Source organism: Larimichthys crocea, chromosome VIII (assembly GCF_000972845.2).
Source record: "Larimichthys crocea isolate SSNF chromosome VIII, L_crocea_2.0, whole genome shotgun sequence".
In the NCBI taxonomy this organism is placed as follows: Eukaryota; Metazoa; Chordata; class Actinopteri; family Sciaenidae; genus Larimichthys; species Larimichthys crocea.
In genome coordinates, this window is record NC_040018.1 from 21,457,428 (window position 1) to 21,479,289 (window position 21,862).

Sequence of the window (21,862 nt, forward strand, 5' to 3'; positions counted from 1 at the left end):
TTTTAAACCATTATTATCATATTAATATCACACAAACTGTTTATTGTTATTATTCATATTATTTTAATGTATTTGATAAAGCCCTTCAACAAAGTAGTACAAGGAGAACAGTTTATAAAGGGATGTTCTTTTTATTTAATAGCATTATAAGATATTATGGAAGTTTACAAAACATAGTGTGCATTTTAGTGTTAGCTGAACTGTTCTTTGGCTAAACTGCCTGTTTTTTTCTCACATTAATAATTACACATAGAAATTATTGAAACACAACCTTTAACTTAGAACAAGCAGCTAAACCGGAAACCAAATAGGATTCAGATAAAACACCGTAATGCCAACAGAACTGATAAGAATTCGCTTTGGTTGGCTCACTTTGATGTTTCATTAATGTCTATACCATTTGCATGCTTTTCACAAACTACACAGCTTTGACATAATAGCTCTACAAGCCTTAATACACATAGCTTCACTAAAATACTGCCAAGATAAAGTTAACACTTAAAGAGTGTATTGTGCCAAACTCATAATTACCAAACAGATATATTTGCATTGCTGGCAAGTGACATAATCCACTCCAACCTATCAAAAAATATATTTTTATTAAAACTGATGTGAAGGGAAGACCAGGAGCATTCTTCGCATTGTGTCATTAGCTTTTAATATCTGCACGCCTTCTCATTGTTTATCACTTATAAAAACACTGTTGGATTTTCATAAAAAAATCAAAATCAAAGTTTGCAGAAAGAATAATCAGGACAGTTCAAAAGTCAACTCATGCTGGTGGATAGACTTTAAACCCAAGATAACACCACAAATACTATACACCCAGAATTAGCCAAAGAGAATGTTTTTACCCTTGGAGGTGTTATTGCAAAGAACACTGGCAAGGTGTTATTTGCAAAAAAAGCATATTCTAGTCTGAAGACACAGATGTCTGTTTACGCAGATTGGGACGTCTATGGCAAGCTATCTATTATGTCTAGGAAGGCAGCAATAGGTCTCTTCGACCCCGACCACCACAGTGTTGAGATAGACTGGCACATACTGTTCCCAATCAAAGCCAAACAATTAATACTGCCAAGGACCTCAAGGCCCACACGTGACCTCATGTAACCTAAGGATAGAAAATTCCATAACAATCAACAACACAAAATCAGTCCAAAAATCATACATTATGACTCTTTGAAAATTTGCTTTATGATCTCTAGCATCCACATTTACAAACTGGATTCTGTGCCACCTGCTGTATGCGGCACAACCAACATCACGCACTGTGTTTAGTATCTACAGTAACATATTCTTTACCTCAGTGGGGAAGTGTTGAAAAAATAAATAAATAAATAGAGATGTGCTTCCGAAATCAAAAGTTGTTTTCAGACAAAAAAAAAAAACAGTTGTAACAACACATGTACTACTCAGGATAGTTCTGTCTGCCAAAATGTCAAATATAGGTTTACACATGAAGAGGTATTTGTGACCTATAAATAAGAGAAATAATAAAATCTTTATCCAAAGTTGTTTTTTTTACTGTTTGAAACACAAGCATTGATTTCTGTGAGAGAAAAATAACATCTTTCATTTCTAAAGAATGGCAGAGCCGTGAACATACAGATTGATATATACACTAATGTGTCCCAGTATTCTACAAGAATAGAATAAACCTCTTTTGTATTCAAAAGTCTGTACTTCACAATAAAAGTGTCAAATTCAGACATCTACCCAGAACTGTCTGGCAGCAAAGCAGGAGTTGCCTCATGTTGAACGTATTTTGTCAAGGTTGATGCTCCTGTGTAGCAGCTAATACTTGGTCATGAGTAGATAGTGATAACCTCCCGACCTCCACCTCGGACCAGCAGCACTCTTTCCAAGCCTTCAGTCAGCACCTCCAGAAACTCCATATCTGATGTGCATGTTAAAGAATTACTAAACAATAGACACATGATCTGCAGCTGAAAATCTTTCAAATCCTACAAGACCCCTTTTAGTTTGTTTTTGTTTGTTGTCAAAGGATACAGTTCTCATCACCATCTGTGTTTCGAGGTGGGCCTGGCATGTTCAGCAGCACTAATCGAGCATCATGAGACCTGTTGACTATGACCTCATTCAGTTTTACAGCTGTATGCATTCGGCGCACATTGGACTGGTCCCTGGAATACAGCAAAGAGGGGAGAAAGAGTGTAAAATCCATTTGTGCTAGTAATAAACATTTTTGGACTCTTTCAAATGATCTGTGCCAAATAAAGATACAACAATGGAAAGGTAAATGAGGTGAATGGTTCAGCATCACTGTCAGCCCTTTCTCTTGACACTACATTTTTTTTCAACCGTAGATCGACATAACCATTTAAGTGTCTAAAACTCACGGTTTGAGGCTCATGAGTTCTCTGAAGTTCTCCGGTGCATTATTTCTGTTCCTCCTCTCAGCTTCACACTTCTCTCTCGTCCACGTCATCTGAACCTTTTCTGGAGGAGACTCCACCACCTCCTCCTCCTCATCTGAGTATAGACTTCCCATACGCACCAAAGAGTGTCTGTCTTTAACCAGCTGAGCCTGTGAGTGCCATAGGAATATTATGAAGCAACTAAAAGAGATACATTTGAGCAGGAGAAATTTCCCAGTTGTACCACTAGAGACAAGCAGGAGTGGAAATTAAAATCATGGAATCATACCTCCCTTTGTCTTTCTGCACTGGACAGCCTCATTTGCCTCAACATCTGGGACCTCTGCTCCATCATTAACGTTCGCTCGTAGGTGTATGCTGAGATGTCACTATCATGCTAAAGTACAAACATCATATTTAATAATATGACATTGTTTAAAGATTTTCAACTGAAACCTATTTGTGTGTTGAACATGGAAGTAAATAAGTTACTGTTTAGGTATGCAGTGGAAGGAATTTACTTTGAAATAAACATGTTTATCATCTTGTAGTTAACAACAAACTTGTTCTGTTTAGGTAAAACATAATGGGCATCTGGTTGCATTTAATTTGAAAAACCGGTACTTGTTATTCACTCTGAATGGCTATAAAAAGCCCACTACAAGTTATCACTTTTGTTTTGTTTAGTTAGATTAGTAGTTGTGTAATATGGATTTCTTACCATCTCCACCACTTCCACCTCAGCCTCTATTCTCAGTTGGTAAAGGAATGTGGCCAGATCTTTCTTCATCTGGATGCTATTGTCGTCCATCTGGGCTACGGTAAAAATGCGCATCTTGCATTTCTTCCAAACCTAAAATGGAAATATAACAATGAGGTATTGCCACAACTTTAAGGCTTTGTTTTTATTGTCTGTGTTGTAAAAAAAAAATGCATGAATAAAAAAAGAGAAAAAAAAGAAAAACATCTAATAATCTCAATATATCCATTCTATAAATGGTAAAACTACATTACTGCATCTTCCAAAGTAGCATATCATTGAATTAAACGCAGATAGCTCGCATCTCACTTTATGCTGTTTGAGCAAGAAAGGTAGCAGCATTAGCATCCCTCCATCATGTACGATCCACCACACATCAATGTTGCCATCTGTGAAGCGTTCATGGTTGCTTGGGTAGAAGGACACATTTTTGGGCACCATCAGGGCCAGGTGGGCAGCTGTTGTGCAGCGGACTGTGTCTGAGTAGAGATGAAAACACGGAGGCATGGATCTTAACTGTACTGTACACATGAATACTTTATAAATAAATACAGTTAAATCCTACATTCTGTACAATCTAGTTGAAAATTTACACAAAATGTATTTGAACATCCAAAGAGTATATTCACATGAGCTTTTAGAATAAATTCATAGTATTGAAACCATTTGTTTGGTACATTTAGGATTTACATGTGATTTACAGTACAGAGTCAAAGTTGTTTTGGAATGGCAGTTATTTAATAAGTGTGACATACTGCAAATGCTGATTGGGCCTTTTTAAGTGTAATGTTGTATGAGCAGTATTTCAGTGTGAGTCTTACTGATAAAAGTCTTCCAGGCACGAGGGTCCTCACTCTGCCTCCAGCCATACGGCCAGCCCATCACTACAGTGTTGTGCTTCATGCCCCCCAGACCACAGGACTGGATCAGATGGACAACACCCTCCCGCACCTTGGATGCCACCACAACCTGGCAGAAACCCTTGACTCGCTCAATCTCCATCATATTTTTAATGGCCTGGCAGAAAAAATGTGAACCAAGAATTTTAGTCTATGATCACGACAAGCAGTAAGCAGGTAAACCACATAAACAGTTATAAGCCATTAATGTTTTAAAAGGCAGTTATCTAAAAGTTCATATAGCTGAATGGATTATAATTCATAGCTTAACTTTACACCAAATTATTTACATAGAAACAACAACTGTTCAATAGTTGACATTAAATGAATCCAGGCTGTATCCTCTCTACCTCCCTGTATAGCATAAGCTCTAATGATTACTCCTAATACAGGATACAACGCATGACTATTGGCTTAGCACAGTGAATCGAGGATGAGAGATTAATTTCTCTCGTTATTGTCACATTAACAAGAGCCAACCTTGCTTCACTTGTTTAATTCTTTGCCAAAGAACATTGAATTGTGAAACCAAACCACAATCCCTCATTTTATGTGAAAATGGCTCATTGGATCCATATTGTGCAGACAACAACAAGCTGTCTGCAGCCATACCCTTTGATTAAAGAGACAAATGCAAAAAAAAAAGAAGCAGGAACTGTAAAACAAATTTAAAATTCACATTGAAGCACATTTTACACCTCATTGTGCTTTTCAATTTACAAAAGGTGGTCATTTGTAACAATTAGTCGAAACACAGACAGCAACAGACAGTAGAAGAGACAATTTTACAGAGCATGTACAGCATATATCCCTTTCCAGTATTCACCTGTTCAGCTGCCTGCATTTCCCCATAACTGTCCAGGAAGTTGCCCTGGACTACTGAGCCCACAATGGTCAGACCTTTTCCTGCCTTCAGCTGTGAGGCAAAGGTGAGCAGTCGAGGATACTTTACATGGAGATCCTCGTCCAGCTTCAATAGCACCAACAGCTGAGGTCTGTAGTGCAAAGACGGTCAACATCAGACAAAGGCCTGGATCAAAGGTGTGTCACCAAAGTATTGAAAGGAAATTATTTGCATTGGATGCAGTTGCATAGAAAGCATAGACATTAGCTGATGCTCATGTTATTTTTATTAGGGGAAGGATGTTAGATATTACTAACTGGATTTTGATAAAACTGTACATTAAGTACCTAGAGAAATGCTTCTAGCATAGAAAGTGTTGCACTGTGAATCGGGTTCAAACTATATCCTGAAATAAGACACTGTTTTTTGCTTGATATTTCCATGGAGGAGAACTAGCTATTGTGTTGCTATTGCATCAAAGAATTGTGTGACTGACAAAAGAGGCAATGAGTGATTGAACAAACTGCACAAACTTACTCAGAATACACAGAAAGAAGAAGCTTCTAATTAAAAAAGCAAAAAAAACAAAACTCTTCTTCTCCTTTTCTATTCAACTTCCATGAACTGTTCTGTCAGACAACACATTGTGTGTCAATACAGATAATAGCTGGTAATAAATCTCTCATATGTTGCTTATGTTGTGTGGCATTATCATCATTCTGGAGAGGCAATTTCATTGAAGGGTGGGATATAGTTGCCACAGGACAGGATTTTAATAAAACTTGTAGCTTCTCACTAATCCATTCCAACATTGACTGTGTATGGGATGCAGTGCAATACAGTGATCTGATAATATATGGATTCTTCTCATAACTGAACACAGATGTGAAAACAGATTTTATATCCCAACATGTAATGTGGTTGTGGTGCTAACACTGGGGAACACACAACATTTTTGTGAGTTTGGTCTGACAGCTGTTTTTAACAAATTTTTGGGTACAGAATCCAAAAGTTTTTCTCTATCACGTTAAGTTTTTGAACTATAGGATCCCTGTTTTCTTAAAAAATATGAAAAATACTGTACTTAACAGATATGTGCTTGTTTTCACTAAACCAAAGTACTGTAACTGTGCAATGATCTTTTTGCTCTCGCCAAGCCATGGGGATACCATCCGTAAACCCTCGACACACTGCTTGCACACTTTGTGAGGGGCCCATGGCTTGTCTTGTCAGCATAAAATCTAACTCAACTTCAAATTGTTTCCCAGTGTAATTGGAGTATCTCCTATAGGTGTAGATGTACCTCCAGTTCTTGGTGTGTGGAGGTCCAACCTCCAGTCTTAACAGGGCGTATCGGGCAGCACTAAGGGACAGTCCTCTTATACCATCTCCCCACTCCTTCTCTGCTCTGTTGTGTGAGTGGAGGAGACAAAACACAAACATAAGGGATGACAAACAATTTAAATAACCAGCTGGTCACTAACATCTGCTACCGACGCACAGAGGTCAGACAGAAACACAGAGACATCATCATCCATCATCACCCCATACCACACAAGAATGTGACATAACAGATAATAAAAAGTGCTTAATAGACTCCAGACATACCCCTGGTACTCAATGTACTTGTAGATCATTCCAGCAATGCCCATAGCCACAATAGCATAGTACCAGGAAGAGATGAACATTAGAGCCAGACACATACTCATTCCAAGGAACGAGAGAGCCCTGTGGGTGTGACACATACGGTAAAGCCTGAAGTTTCTTGCATACCAAAAATAGTAACATTATTTACAAGTATGCATAAAGCATTGGTCTTTCATAAGGGTAACTGTACCATAAATCCTACATGAGTGGACTTGTTGGTAATTTGAATGCTTGAGACAGACAGTGTGATCCCACCCCTTGTAAAAAGTGTGGGGAAGATGCACCCTCATACTCACCAGTGGTAATATTTAAACCTCGGCCTCCAGTTGGGTGTGCGTAAAAGAGTCTGAACTGCACAGGCTAAGTTCACAAAGAGATAGCACATCAAGAAGAACCTGTTGAATAAAGACAAAGATCAACATATTTGGTGTAGCTAATGCGATAGCATCAGTGTTATGGTTGGCCATAACCAAATTCACATACATAACATGTAAAGTAATTTCTGAGAGAAATGGATGTATGGGGAGTGTACAATATATAATTGGCATGTGTTGTAATTTTTTGGCATGTGTGCATGTATGTGAGCTTACATGGACAGAATAGGAGCCACCATATCCAGGGAGGCAATAAGGATTCCCAGCTCAGCTATAAGACCAGTCAGTAGGAGTGCCCATGTAGGCTCTCCATTGGTCTTTCCATGACCAAACACCTGAAACCAAAAATTCAAAACTTCACATGCAGAAATGCAAATCATCTCTTGTCCAATACTGTAACATATTCAAATAATATCCAATATTCAAATCATTTCTGCGTTGCCTGAGGTACTGTGGAATGACTTTATTCAGAGAATGTGGATGCATCATTAATAGTGTGGACTGTCTTACCCTGAGGAAAGGAATGATGTTGTCCTTGGCAATAGCCTGTAGAAGTCGAGGGGCCCCTGTGAGGGACTGCAGGCCCGCCCCAATTGTAGAAAAGAAAGAGCCGATGACAATAACCCAGGGAGACGGCCAGGAGAGTGTTCCCACCACCAAGTTCTTCCTAACAGCATCCCCAAACCTGCAAGTAAATGCTGACTGAATGAGACACTTATGATGAACTTATCTTTTTCCATACTTCACTTTCCAAAAAGTGTTTTGATAACAGTACTAACTTGCAGTAGAACACAAATGAACTTACTTGTCCCGAAGGACGACTCCTTCAATGCAAGCACCAAAGAGGACCACAGAAGTAAAATCTGAATATAGGAGGTCAAGGAGCTCAAGGTGACACAAAGATGTATATCAAATCTGCTTCTCTATCCTGTTTAAAAACCAAGATTGTTAGTTTATTGTGTGTAGTCACCAAAATAAGGATACAAACAAGTGAAGTAGTAGTAATAGCTAAGATAGTTCCCACAGGGATGGACTTCTGAGCATCGCGAAGATCACCGGATCTGTTGGAGCCTGCCATGATACCTTTAAGAAAATAGACAGTAGATAAATCAAAGAGCATGCAAACATTGCCCAACCATGCCCCCTACTGGGGAGGGTTAAAACTTCTCTATTACATTGAATCTGCTGAGCAGTTTCCCTGTGTGCGAGTTACTTCTGTTAAAATAACAACATAGCAGGCAGCTCATGTCTGTATTATTATATTCCAGTTTTAATAGGTCAGCCTCTTCTATATACTGCACTAGTTGTTGTCACAATCACCCGATTTGTTAATTGATTTAAAATTTAATGTAAACAACTTTGGAAAAAAATATATTTTACTGTTCTGATCTAAGACTGAGGTTTGGCCCTTTGTGTGGCTTATGACATTGTTATACCTGTGGCAGACGGGAAGAAGATCCCCACCAGAAGTGTGAATGATGTAGCGATGTCTGCAGACACGTACATCCCAAAGTTCTCAAGGGCACCGTGGACATCCACTGACTGTAGACCTGGTTTCTCTAAGATCTCTCCTTTCTGCAGGTAGTCACCCCACATGTTTTCTAACAACAGAGAACAGTCATTTAAATCACTGAAAGAGAGTGGCATTTTATCAAACCTGAGGTGAGACATTTCAAAATATAGAGATTTGATTTTCTCACACAAAAAAAAGATTATATTTGCCACATAATCATAATTGTTTCCTTATATTCTTTAAAAATATGGCAAAATGCAAATTGAGCTTGAATGGTTATATGAATACAATCCATTCTATCCTTTAATTGGTTTGTCTGTCATAATGATATACAGTATATACTTAGAACATTAAGAGCTTTATTATCTAACAAAATCCCATGCTCATGATAAATTCCGTCTCATGATAAATTTACCTCTAATAATCCCACTTCCCAGTCCAGGAATGCCCTGTATCTCTGTCACATTGTTCTGGACGAAGTAGTCATCACACTGTGTGCTGCTCAAGTTCCCCGGCAGACAGAACCTGTCCCATAGCTGACTGGGCACTGTGATGTTTCCCTTTATCACAGTTTTAGCACACACATCAAAGCGATCTCTCACCAAAGTCCTGTTTCCCAGCATGCAGATCCTACAGCAATATCAGGGACAAAAATAATATTATTACTTTGTTAGTCTTCATTATTTCCAGTACCAACATCATCATCTTCCTCATCATACTCCTCTTCTTTATCATTATAACCAAAAAATAATTCAGTGTTATTTCCGCACATTGATGGTGACTGGATAGACTGTGGGCCTCCAAATGAAATATTTAATTATCTATCCGATTCGCCTCACATAAAAACAGGGGATACATAATTTTCACAATTTCCTGTTAAGACACATGTTTATTCGAGAAAACTATCTCAGCAGACTTACGGGAATTCTGGTGGATGAGTCATGGATTTGATTGCCCCAGCATAAATAGAGACAATTGAGATAATTACACAGGCGAGGAAAAGAGAGGCCAACTTGTTGACATATTTCACTCCGACAAAAACCACCACAGCCATCAGGCTGAGGCAGATAGAACCATAAACTCGCATATTGTTCAGCATGGCACTGTCACTTCCAGGAGGGTCTGTTGCGTGAAAGATGGCCGCCTGGGGGATCAGATATTTCTGAGGAGAAATAAAATTAGAACAGAACAGTTACTGCATATACAGTATACAGTAAAAACAAAATGCATGATGATCATACAGTGATTTGGTGATCATATCTTAGTATACAAATGTGAGCTGGGATGTAAACACAGAATATTATTTTTGAAAACTGACCAAGAAGATTTCAATGGCCCCTAGTATGTACATGGCAGAAGCAAAGGTGGTGCCCAAGTAGAAGCACAGCCCCACAGCTCCTCCAAACTCAGGACCAAGAGAGCGTGAGATCATGAAGTACGCCCCTCCGGCTACAACAGTGAAACAAATTGTTACACACACAAAGCAACTAGAAAGCCCACAATGTGTACTACATGAAGTAGATATAACAGTAAACTTCTGCTGCCCCCAAGTGGATTTTCAGAGTAGTCCAGAGATATTAAAGTCAAAGGACTTTAAGTCCCAATAATTCCAATTTAGTTCAGAACTATTTTGAAAAATAAAAACAATATGCCACAAAAAGTATTTATCAAGGATATCTGGATAAATGCTGAGGGAAATTGAGTAATGAGGTTCAAAATAATACCTGGAACAACACCATTAGTTGCAATGGCACTCATTGATATGGCTGTGAGCATGGTCTGCAGAGGAAAGCGGAAAATATGATTAACTTGGAAAAGGACCCTCATACAGATGTCATGGAAACACTGGTGTTACATAACCTCTGATCAAACCAACAGCTGAAAGCATCTAAGATGGAACATTCCAACATTTATCATATGTAGCATGGACGTTTATAATAATACTACAGTATTTGTTATGTAAGAAATTTAATGGAAAGCATACTGAGTAAAAAACACAAGTCACAGTGACTTCCTAAATAATTGCTGCTACTTATGCAACCATGTGTATTCGATTGTCTGGTTCAACAATAGAAGCTGGCCTACATTGTTGGTGTAATAAACCCAGCATAATAGTGGGTGTGTATCTGAGTACAGTACAGTGTGTGTGCGCATACTGACACATGAGCAGCACATTAGGACAATCAGGAGGGATTGCATGACGCCAGCCGTCCCAACAATCCATGTCAGTCGGAGGAAAAGAATGACACCAAAAATGTTCTGGAGACACGGCAAGTAGACTCCCATCAGTGTGCCCATGTTGGGAGACTAATAGAGAGAAAGATGGAGAGAAGGAGGGGGAGGCAAAGAGAGAGAGAGGGGAGAATATTGACCATGACATTTCAGGAGTCTATTGATCATTAGCATTGATTGATGTACTTTTTAAGGTCATTCAATCATGTTATCAGCTCTTTCCACGTATCCAGGTCTCACACAGCTACAGTATGACTGCAGAGCGTGCAAAGTCATAAGCAATCAATCAGCAAGTCTTAATACAAAACTAGAATTTGGATAGCAAGACAGAGAGAGAGCCAGAAGAGCAGGATAATGTTTCTAAACCTCAAAAGACTGATAAAAATCAATGAGGCATAGCCGTCCTCCACTGTGCCCCTGACTTCTAACCTTGGGGGTCTTCCTACGTGAGGCCAGAGCGCTCTCCTCCTCCTCATGCTCCTTGGCTCCCTGGGTGATGTTAGTGTAGCTGACCAAGCGGCTGAGCAGAGAGGAAACCTTTGGCCGGATGTCCAGTTCTTCCTAGAGGGTGAATGGTGGAAGATGTTAATTGAATGAGTTTGATCTATAATCCGACAAAAATGTTGGGATGTATAAACAACACACCTCAAACAAAGCCAGGTTCCTGTCATAGAAGTCATTCTTCTTGCTTGCAGCATCAGCACTGCTGAGAAATGGACTGTCTTCTTTATGATTCCCATGTCCTGTTAGAGAGAGATAAAGTTTACCAACAATTTGAGCTATAGAGGCAAGCTTTTGGCCTATCTTAAGATGTTTAATTACTGTAACAAACAGACTTCTACCAACAGTATAAAGTATCCAACAGTATCAGAGAAGTTTCTCTAATATACCAATTAGATCAGATGAAAACAATGCTCACCTGAATCTCTCAAAGACACTATTAGAATCCAGTCGTTCATTTGGGTTTACACTAAGATTGGTTAGATTATTATAAACTAAGGTAGGGCCTTAAATTATTCGAATAACAGACTCACAAGAACAGTCACAGTTACCTCTTTTTTTTTACATGTAATATTTTGTAAGATATGTGTCACAGATGGCATTAAGCTCTACATGCAAAGTATCAATATAGATTAAAAATATATTTTTAAAAACCCAATTTGCAGTCCAAATAGAGTGAAATCAGTTATTGGAAACAACATTTGTGACTATTTCTAGATTTGTAATAAAAGGAAAACATATGTTGTTAATGTGGCATTATTGAGATAAAATCCCTAAAAACAAACAAACAGCCCAGCACCATTGCCGGTAGAGCATTTAATAAGAAAACTACAATTTGCTACACTACGTCCATATTTCCATAGCAATCCTTTTCAATATTCAATATATTCAATAGCTTCAAGCATTTTAGTAATCCCCATGTAGCTGTACACTTTAGAAACATAGTTCATGCAGTAAAACAGCAGTGAAAGGCCAAAGGGAGCACAGGCCGGTAAAGCAAAGTCCAGGTAAATAAACATGCATATAATTAGATTTTCCTCTTATTAAATTTGGCTTTTGAAGAAAAGAATCAAGCAGAGATGAGCACAGAGTCTGGAGTAATTACTGCCCACATAGTCACACTCCTAGGCATGCATATACCTCATTACCTAGAAATTACCTAAGCTATTAGAGAGTTATTAGAGTCCATAGACCTTAACAGCAACATCTTGAACCCAAATTAATCTTGCAGCAAAAAGTCTGCCAGTATTCCAAGTGTGCATGAAACAGAAAAATATTCTCAACTACATTGAAAAAAATAGCAGCTCTTTTGCGAGTGAGTTGGTTGAGTTTCAACGGTGATCTCCACTCACCTGCGTTCTGTGTCACACTGCTGCTATTATCACTGTGGGTAAGCATAGTCATGCGCTGTGTGCATACTGCAACAGAGGACCCTGTGCTCTAGCTTGGGGAATTGTCGATTACTATCCAGGACACCCGGTCACCAAGGGTGAATACTCATTCAGGGGCCTGATCTAACACATGGTGCACAGTGTGAGGGGGGTTGAGAGGTGGGAGTGGTTAATCACTGAAACTCTCATACAAACACACACACACACACACACACACACACACACACACAATACTGTACATGTCTGCCCATGGGGATACAAGAGCCTCGGGTTGAGGGTATCTCAAAGAAGTACAATATTATAGCGTCTGTGTCATTACAATCTACTAATGCTCACTCTGGATAAATCTAGATGTCACAAACTCTATTCCAAGCTATTATTTCAAGAATGCAGCAAAAAGCAAAACAATCACAAGAACTTGTATATGATGCTGAGAGACATGGTATGAGTTTTATTTCTCCATTGCACCAAGTTTTTTGTTTCAAAATGTCTAAAGGATGTAAAAACTGAAAGAATAAGGTAATCACTTGAAGCGTAACAGCCAAATACTTATTGGTGTGTCTGTCAAATGTCTGACTACACAGCTGGATTTTAGTGATGTCTGGGAAGGGAGAAGAGTAGAAAACAACACTGCCAACACTGTCCTCTAGTGTCCTCTTGCTGCCAGTGACATTGGAGAAAAACTAGAAACTATGTGTTTGAAGCAACAATAGGGGGAAACGCAGACGAGAAAGAACCACTGATTCACTTAATTCTGTGGGCTCCTATTGCAAAAGCAATTGATCGGAGCCAATTAAAGAGACATTTAGTATTTTTGGAGCAATGCAGATGAATGTCACTCCACAATTAACCATAAAGTGAGATATGTTCAGATGTTTCCTGGCAGGAATCTTACTCAATCAGTGGTGCTCCAAGTACTGTGCTCCACGTGACTATCCTACTGCTAAAACCTAAAATAGTTCAGCTTAGGGGTTGGGGAGACAGTGGGGGTCTCTTGTTAATAACCTGACATTAAATGTCTAATTAAAAAGATTAAAGATTAACTTGCTTGTTATGAAGGCACACAAGAGTCGTGCTGTGTGCACAGAACAGCACAGAGGCTTTACAGCAACGTGTACCAACATGTCAACTGGTCCTCCACCAAAACAGCCCACAGCCAGAAGATCAAAGACTGATACTGCAGCACTGACACATTTACAGAAGGGTGTATCAAGGTAGAGAGCTTCAGCAGCAGTGGCTTACATGACTTTTACTTCTACTGACTACCTGAAGACAAGCACTCAGTGTATTCTTTATTCTTTTTACTTTTAGTTTTATTGATAGGGTCTGCTTTGTTGGGGGTTTGTCAGTAAAATAAAGCCAGTCAATAAAAAGCATTGGGGAGCACTGGATATTGTGGTTACAACTATGTCAGAAATAAATCAAAGACATTTTTTTTAAAGCATACACTGTGTTCATTAGCCCTTCAGCTTTAGTACAATTTGAGCTATTGTATTTATAATTTATTACAAGAAAAACTACCTCACTTTTGTGTACCAATTGTATTGTCTTTCAATTGTAGTTCCAGTCCAACACTAAATGCAACAAAAGTCAAAAGCAAATATTTTGACAGACTGCCTGATTAGTTCGGAGCCTAAATATACACTGTAAATGGGCAGAGGTGTCCCATAAAAGATGCTATGTTGTCTTGCTATGTGCAAAGTGCATGATTTCTAAACACAAGTCAGACAAAATCAATCTTTTATCCAACAAATAGCACACTGTGAAATGTCTTGGAGACTTTCCACCATGCAAGTGATTAGTTTACTTTAAAGGATCAGTGTGTAGGAATCACCCTCCCATTCCAGGCATCAGGGAGACACTATGGTGGCTGTAAAATGGACTATTTTAGAGCCAGTGTTTGATTAGTGCATTCCGTGCTAATGTCGAAACATCAGGTTTCAGGTTAGGATATTGCATTTCATTTTGGACGTTTTCGGAACCACTAATGTTCAAGAAAGAAAGAACTTCACAGCAATGTGTCTGCACTTTTAAAAAGCCGATTAGACATGGAAAACAATATCGCTGTCTTATAGCCTCTTAGGGTTTGAAAAATCCTCTTTGCTAAACTTCCTCTTTAATAAACATTTAAGACTTAACACCGAGAGGCAGAAAAGTTGTACAGCTTAGCCCGCTCTTTGTGCAGTTAGTTGGCAAGAATGTTCAATGTTGATTATGTGTTTGGAGGGTGTGTGTGTGTGTGTAACTGTGTGTGTGTGTGTGTGTGTGTGTGTGTGTGTGTCTAAAGTAAATAAGAGTATTTCTACATATCATTTTCTCTCTCTGTTTTTATATACAGTACTGGCTGCCATCAAAGCATAGCTAGATGTGACTGTGCCACTGGACAAACACGGTACAACTGTTGCTTAGCAGCAGCCCAAATGGCTAAAGGGAAAACTTTGTGTCTATTGTTCGCTGTATAAAGATCATTATATGTTTCTGGGCCTGTAAAATGATTCTCAGAGACAGTCTGACCTTTTACAACTGTTTGCACTCTTTCAAATTAGCTGCGTAATGCCAAATAATCAATGAGTAACCAACATGATCTAAAATCCCATTTACATTACTCAAACAACAAAAGCATTTGTATAGTAGAGAGCTAACCAAGATAACATTATGTTAGTTACAGTATGGACCATTGTGGAAGTAGGATACAGCAACCTTTGACATGGTATTTGTCATAATTGCAAATAACATATAACTAGGGCATGCTGAATACACATATGCTCTGAGGCAAGCTAATAAAATACCATGTGTCAAACCAAGTCCTAGCTTAATAATGAACTTCCCAGGGAGACACACATTTAAATGAATGTTCTATACTGCGGTGATCCTAAAATGATTACAGTGTACTGATTGACCTCGACTTTGACAACACATACTGACACTTTCATCGTGAAAAAAAAATGTGGTGGGTAGGAATATTTTCTAAATATTTTACTGAAAAACTTCTTTTTATTGTTTTCCTTTTCAAAAATCACTCCTAGCTTTATCTAACATTTGGGGTGATTGTACTCCCCCTTAGCCTGTGGCAAGAAACAATGTAATTCTGCTGCAATAAGCCATAGCTGTAATGGCCGTGTTTCATGCAGCGCTGCATCTGAACAGAGCAGAGGAATGCTAACCTGCTGAGTCGTACAGCAAAACATATTAGCTTTGATGTGTGCTAATGATGAGAAAAGGACAGCAGCTCAGCCTGATTACCTCAGGGGGTAAAGGTGGGCGGGAAGAGGTGCATCGTACAACAGCTTTCAAAAAGACACAATGTGGATGTAGAACTAATGACTAAACAAACCCAAAACAAAGTGAGATCTGTACCTCCAGTGTCTTTACTAAAGTTTAAGCTGCACAGACAAAACACAATGAATACTAAACTGTAAAATGTACATAACTATATAAATGTTTACTTTGTATGTTACATGCACATCCGACGGTACAGTTTATGGTACAGATTATTGTCTTGTTTACCTACACATCATCTACTCTATATTAATAATATAAGCTTCACATGTTTTACATTCGTCATGCTTCCAAAAACATGGACATGTGCAAGACACTAAACTATTTATGTTTTCAGTAGTATTACTGTACATGTTTTGTACTCAGTGATTTATGTTTAGTGTCTAAAATCAGGCAATGAAGACCCTGATAGATGCAGGACACAATGAATGCTTTTAATTGCAAGCAGATCCTCAGGGAGAACTGGAGGTACTGATTGGAAAAAACAACATCTGAGCTGCACTGCTTGCTCTGTTGTCACTTTGATGCGAATGAATAAATAGAATAAAGATGGCAGATGCAAGACAGATGCATCATAGGAAATGATGTGTGACAAATAATTAAAAAGCATGCTCTTCCTTTTTATCAGGGATGATCTTATAGAATGTTACAAATACTTAAACTTAGAGTTGTTCAGGGTGTGTGTGTGTGTGTGTGTGTGTGTGTGTGTGTGTGTGTGTGGCTGCGTGAATTTGCTCTAACTCTGTCATCAGCTCCACATTTCTGCTCCAGCACAATTTGTTTATCTCTCGAGAGCTATCTGAGTGGCATGACAGGAATGGCTACCCTGTTCTCCTGAATTACAGAGAGAACAGCAGCAGCATTCCTCAAATCATCTACGCATTACATAAGTTTATTCTGAGACCAAGACAAGAAAAATACACATTTTAACTACTTGGTTATATCATTTGCACAGTTCCGTTTTTTTTTCCATCTCTCCAATAACAATGAATGAAAAAAAAAAGCTTACTAATCAAAATGTTTGCAATCGATAAAATGATATCAAAGGGGCATTTTAGCATCTTTCAGCCCATGATTTTGGTTCTGTGACCTGCCACTATTTTTGTCCAGTCATACTGCTCTTATCAACATTGTTTCCAGCCACAACAAGAAGTGGTTCACAGCTAAAAAGCTGATAAACCCTACGCTTACCTGCACAGTGCAAAAGGGCAGAAGCTAAGCTAACAGCAAAATAGACATATATGGAGTTGTTAGAGAGCAAATACTGAAGTGACAGTGAGCACAAGTTTTTTTTTTTTACATAAGGTTTGTGATGTAAACAGATTGTGAATAAAAAATCATATTAAAACAAGAGAATATTATAAGGTTACATATATTTGCACAAATACCCCTTTCTTTCAAATAAGAAAAACTTAGAAGCAATCATCACAACTGGAGACATATTTTTTTAAGTTGAAACAGAAACTTTATGCAGACTTTAAAAAATGAAATATTTTGTTACACCCTGACTTTTACAAGCCAGGTTAACCAGGCATTGGTGACATGTCCTCTATGGACAATTTATGTTACAAACAAACATATATGTTGTCTTCTTCATACAGCAGCAAGAAACTAAAACCTGAAATGTGAAGGCTTTTTCAGGGTAGTTGCTCTTGCTCAGTACAGCACTGTTACAATGACCACAGTGTTGGTCCTGCCCTGTGCTGGAAAGGTTGAAACAGACTCTGCACTGTGTCACTTCCTCTGTGCTGCAGATGTCACACTGTTGCTACAGCATGTACTAAGCCTAACCCAAGCCCACCACTCCCATGATGAGATAATCCAGTACACGCAACCACTTTTAGACAGTTTTATGACAGTGATTGCTTTCCTACCTAACTTTTTTCTGCTTAAATATGTCATAGTGCTGCATGTCAGACATTGAATATTAACTATGGGCATGCCTAACATTACTCAGTATTCTGTTCATGTTTCAAACTTCCCTCTGCACGTGTTACTCCTAAACAAAACTTATTTCTTTTTGAATTTATGTTTAAAAATAAGTCTGCTATGATGATTAATGGACTATTATCTGTACTTTACAAAAATGCTGTCAACTACACTGACTTGGGTAGCTGTTACTGTTTAGTTTGCACATATGTTTGAAACTAAACTGGTAAGATTCTGTGTGCCCTTTGCTCCATTCCCATCATTCATCATAGTCTCACTTCCTTCTTCTTTTTTCCTCTTCCTTCTGTTCACTCCAGCATGTAGTCATCCTTGCAGCTGTCCACTAAGTTTAATAGTTGTTGTTTTTCTACTGCTTGGGTGAGAATTATGACGGCAGGAAAACAAGGGAGACAGCCACAAGCTTGTACGAAATTGACCCATAAAACTTTGAGGGTTATATCAGGACATCTGTTCTTCCTCCCTTCCCCCCGTCATCACAACCTTAATGTAGGGCATGGTTCAAAGGTCTCCTTAGATAACATTCAAGCCACTATTTTTTAGCATTTATAAAGTACTCTGTCTTAAGTGTACTAACTTGCATTGCCATTTGACTCTAAAGGGTGACTTCCATGCATGCCAGAAATATACAAGCAGACAGCTAGGTCAACATGAAACAGCTGAAATTCCTTCTTGTATATCAGTCCCCCGAGGCTATATGGCTCACTGAAGCACATGTCATCTCACCTGCATGGTCTTGCAAATTGATACATACGCACTCACACATTTATGCACAAACACACAGAAATGAACATGCATCCTATCCTTATTCCCACATGTAAGCTCATTAATACAGTAACAGCTAGTTAGATGAGTCTACAGCCTTGCACTCTGATCCCTTCTGTTGTTATTCAGTTGTAAGGAGCTCTCAGTCAGCATGACATTCACTGCTAGACAGTAATGTAATATACTGTAAATGGGTGGCCAGTCAGTGTGTGGTTTCTATGCCTTGCCCAGCCCTCTGGGCCCTTGGTAAAGCGTGGGTGCTTCATTGGCAGGCCACACCCGTGAGTGTCTTTTATTAAAAACTCTGTTCCCCCTGTCGGTTCACTTCCCACAAATCAGTGCTGCTCTCACATAATCCCACAAGCTCCTTGCTCCTCTACTTGTCCTTCTTTTCTATTCTATCGAGGACTGCCCCCCCACCACCTCCTCTTCCCATGCTGATACAGTGGGGAAACAAGTGAGTGACAGTGAAAGACAAGCTGAGGCAGAGAAGCAAGGAGGGAGAAATGTGCTCCTGTGCTGTTGAGCTGCATATCTTTGTGAAAGGAAATCCTCCCTTGGCACAAAGGGAGCTCCATCTTTTGTGTAAGGAAGCACTTGAGGCCTTTTCTTTCTGTGGTGGTACCGGCCCCCCTCGCATGATCCCACCCCTGTTGTGCCTTTCTCCGTGGTTCTCATCTCTTTCATTGTTTTCCCCCTTTGTTACTCATCTGTCCCAGAATTTATTTTAAAAGACTTCCACAGCCAGAAAGAAAATGCTCCAAAATGATAAAAAGAAGTGTTTCAACAACTTTACCCAAAGTGAGCTGTCAAAAACAGACCTGTCTGCTATGCTTGCTGTAGGAGAACTGCGTTCTGGCCTTGGAGAATTGCCATGGTAACCATACAACCAGCTGTTCGGAAGGCTCTCAGGACAAAGCAAAAGTTTCCCATGCTGTGCTTGGTCTAACTCATTAGGTATTACTTTTAGGACACATTTTACAAATCCCAAATAAGTCATATTGTGTCCAAGATGAGAGATTAAGAGCTTAGTAAAAAGTTGTGAGACTTACCATCAGAACTGACAGTGTCTTGATGATCAGGGTAGTCCTGTCCAGTGTCCCTGTAATCCACCCAGTTAATCCCCTCTAGACTGTCATAGCTGGCCTCAGCTTGATCCTTCACTGGTACCACTGTGAAATGAGGCATGTTTTCATCACTCGCTTCTGCGTCTCCAACTCAGACTCAACATAGCAGGCTAGCTGTTAGCCAGCCTCAGTTCACCTCCCACTAATGGCAACTACATTCCACTACACTGCGCTCACTTCCTCTGAAGGGTATTATCATACTCCCCGCCCACAGGCCAGCCCCTCCTGGGCTTTTTGTGTGAACAGAAAGGCTATGGAGGTCTCAGGGATGCATTTGGAAAGACACTCACACACACCCTCAAGGGGTGAGAGTGTCCTGTGGGACAGCTTGGACTGAAGAGTTAGTGTTGTCATCCCTGAGTCATGTAGAATGAGAGGATAAGAGAGAGTAGGGTGACCCCTTTCTGCTCTCTCTGTCATAATGACAACTAACAGAGTGAACCTTGTCTGTTCAAGGTTCAGACAGACAGTCTTCTGTGTATGCGGGCCTTTTCCAAAAACACACACAGCGACGTGGCAGTTTGGAAAATAATCAAGCTACATTGGTGACGGGGGAAAAGAGTGGAAAAGAGAAGGAGGGGAGGATAGAAAAAAAAACACAGTTTGTCAAAAAGAGAGGAAACAGTCAATGAACCCAGCCACCATCCCAACTGTTCAAACAGCTGAACATGTCATTTAAGTCTTTGAACTGAGGGTCATTCAGAATTTGACAACTTTCAATAAATGACAATACATTGAAGTAAGTATAACATTGAGTATGACATATTGATGTTTTGACATATTGAAGTGAAACAGTCAGCAGCTGGTAAAGCTACGAGGAAAGGTTAAGCAGTGAACTGCAGTAAGAAAACTAACAGAAGGTAAAGTTTACCATCCTCTTCCAGGAATAGTAACCACTCTCAAACCATAAAAGCAGCAGATCAAAGGCTTTTTAGTAAGCCTGTAATTAGTGGTCCTGTTTAAGGCAGCTTTAAATCTTTCTCCTGCAAGCAGAGGTTTTGTAAACAGTTAGTTTGTATTGGGTGATTTTTTTGACTGTGGTTTTGAAACAACTAAGTTCCATTAAAAAAATATCTACGAAAGAGTTTAAGTGTAATTTATTCACTTGGCTGAGGCATTGCAGGAAGAGTCACATGTATATGAAAAAAAGAGCCTCTGCACAATATGATCTATACACTCTAATTACAAACAAGTTCCTGGTCATAGACTCCCTTCAGGCATACAAAGCACACCCATGAAATCATAAAAGTAGAATAACTTAGGTGTAAGATGTTCCAGTCATTACGCCCAGTACAAAATTATTTTGTATCCTTGACTCCAAGGGAAGATAGAAAGATGGAAGATAAATATAGTGATATAATAATAATCTACTGAAATAGCCTTGATCATTTATCAGAACATGTTAACTCATATGAGATGATTGTCCATGTTTTATGTAAAATTGTCAAAGTCCAATATGCAGAAGATGCCCTGCCTTTTGAAACATTGTCAGCACATGTTGGAATCTGCTTTTGCATGAGGAGTTGTGGTTGTGTAGACACAATACAGTTTTACTTTAAATAGTAACCATCACAATGACAGTGTAAAAATGTAGGAAAAAACCTGGAGATTTCAAAGATGAGTCATTTTCATAAATATTTTAGAAAGTCCTTTGTAACATCTGTAAATCTGTCCACTGCATGAATATAGAAATTTAGAAATAGACTTTTTCTTGTACTGAGGCAGTAAAGCTTGTTTTCTGTAAAAAAGAAAGAATTAAAGTAATCTTTAGACTATAGACCTATTGTTACAAGTTTTCTACCCCCTTTTTACATGTACTTTGTAAATGTCAACATTTGTCAGTAATTGGCACCTTTGTACTTTTATCATATTACCATGGTCTTCTCTCATTCTCTCATCTCTCTCCAGACAGACTTTGACGTAACAGAAGTAATTTCTTGTTCTGACTGACTTGCTGGCTTGGTGAAGTAATACACAGATGCCATCAACCATATAAGGCTATTTCCTAGACTGACTAGCACATGCAGGGCTGTGTACAAGTGAGGGTCAGTGAGCAGCAGGCAGGAAGGCAGAGCCTGACACAGTCTTTTCTTCCACCACAATTACTCAGTCTTGTGGAAAGACACGTAAGCAGGAGGGGTAAGTCCCAGAAAACATGAGGCCCATAAGGGTCAGCTTGCTTACAGAAGAAATTTGTGGATC

The 21,862-nt window shown here is 39.1% G+C and overlaps 1 protein-coding gene across 1 annotated transcript; it reads right to left on the reverse strand.

The window, feature by feature from the left end:
- Positions 1-111: 111 nt before the first annotated feature.
- Positions 112-19,898, reverse strand: slc12a4 (solute carrier family 12 member 4). Its single transcript, XM_010740913.3, has 24 exons — positions 19,586-19,898; positions 11,296-11,393; positions 11,080-11,211; positions 10,579-10,725; positions 10,143-10,197; positions 9,737-9,867; positions 9,339-9,580; positions 8,834-9,048; positions 8,342-8,506; positions 7,890-7,988; positions 7,711-7,768; positions 7,416-7,590; positions 7,122-7,240; positions 6,828-6,926; positions 6,493-6,612; positions 6,188-6,292; positions 4,867-5,035; positions 3,963-4,158; positions 3,451-3,620; positions 3,103-3,234; positions 2,671-2,778; positions 2,364-2,551; positions 2,014-2,147; positions 112-1,900 (listed from the first exon to the last, which is right to left on the reverse strand). Exons 1-24 carry the CDS (start codon positions 19,719-19,721, stop codon positions 1,809-1,811), a joined length of 3,285 nt encoding a protein of 1,094 aa, XP_010739215.1. The 5' UTR covers positions 19,722-19,898; the 3' UTR covers positions 112-1,808.
- Between the last annotated feature and the right edge of the window lie 1,964 nt (positions 19,899-21,862).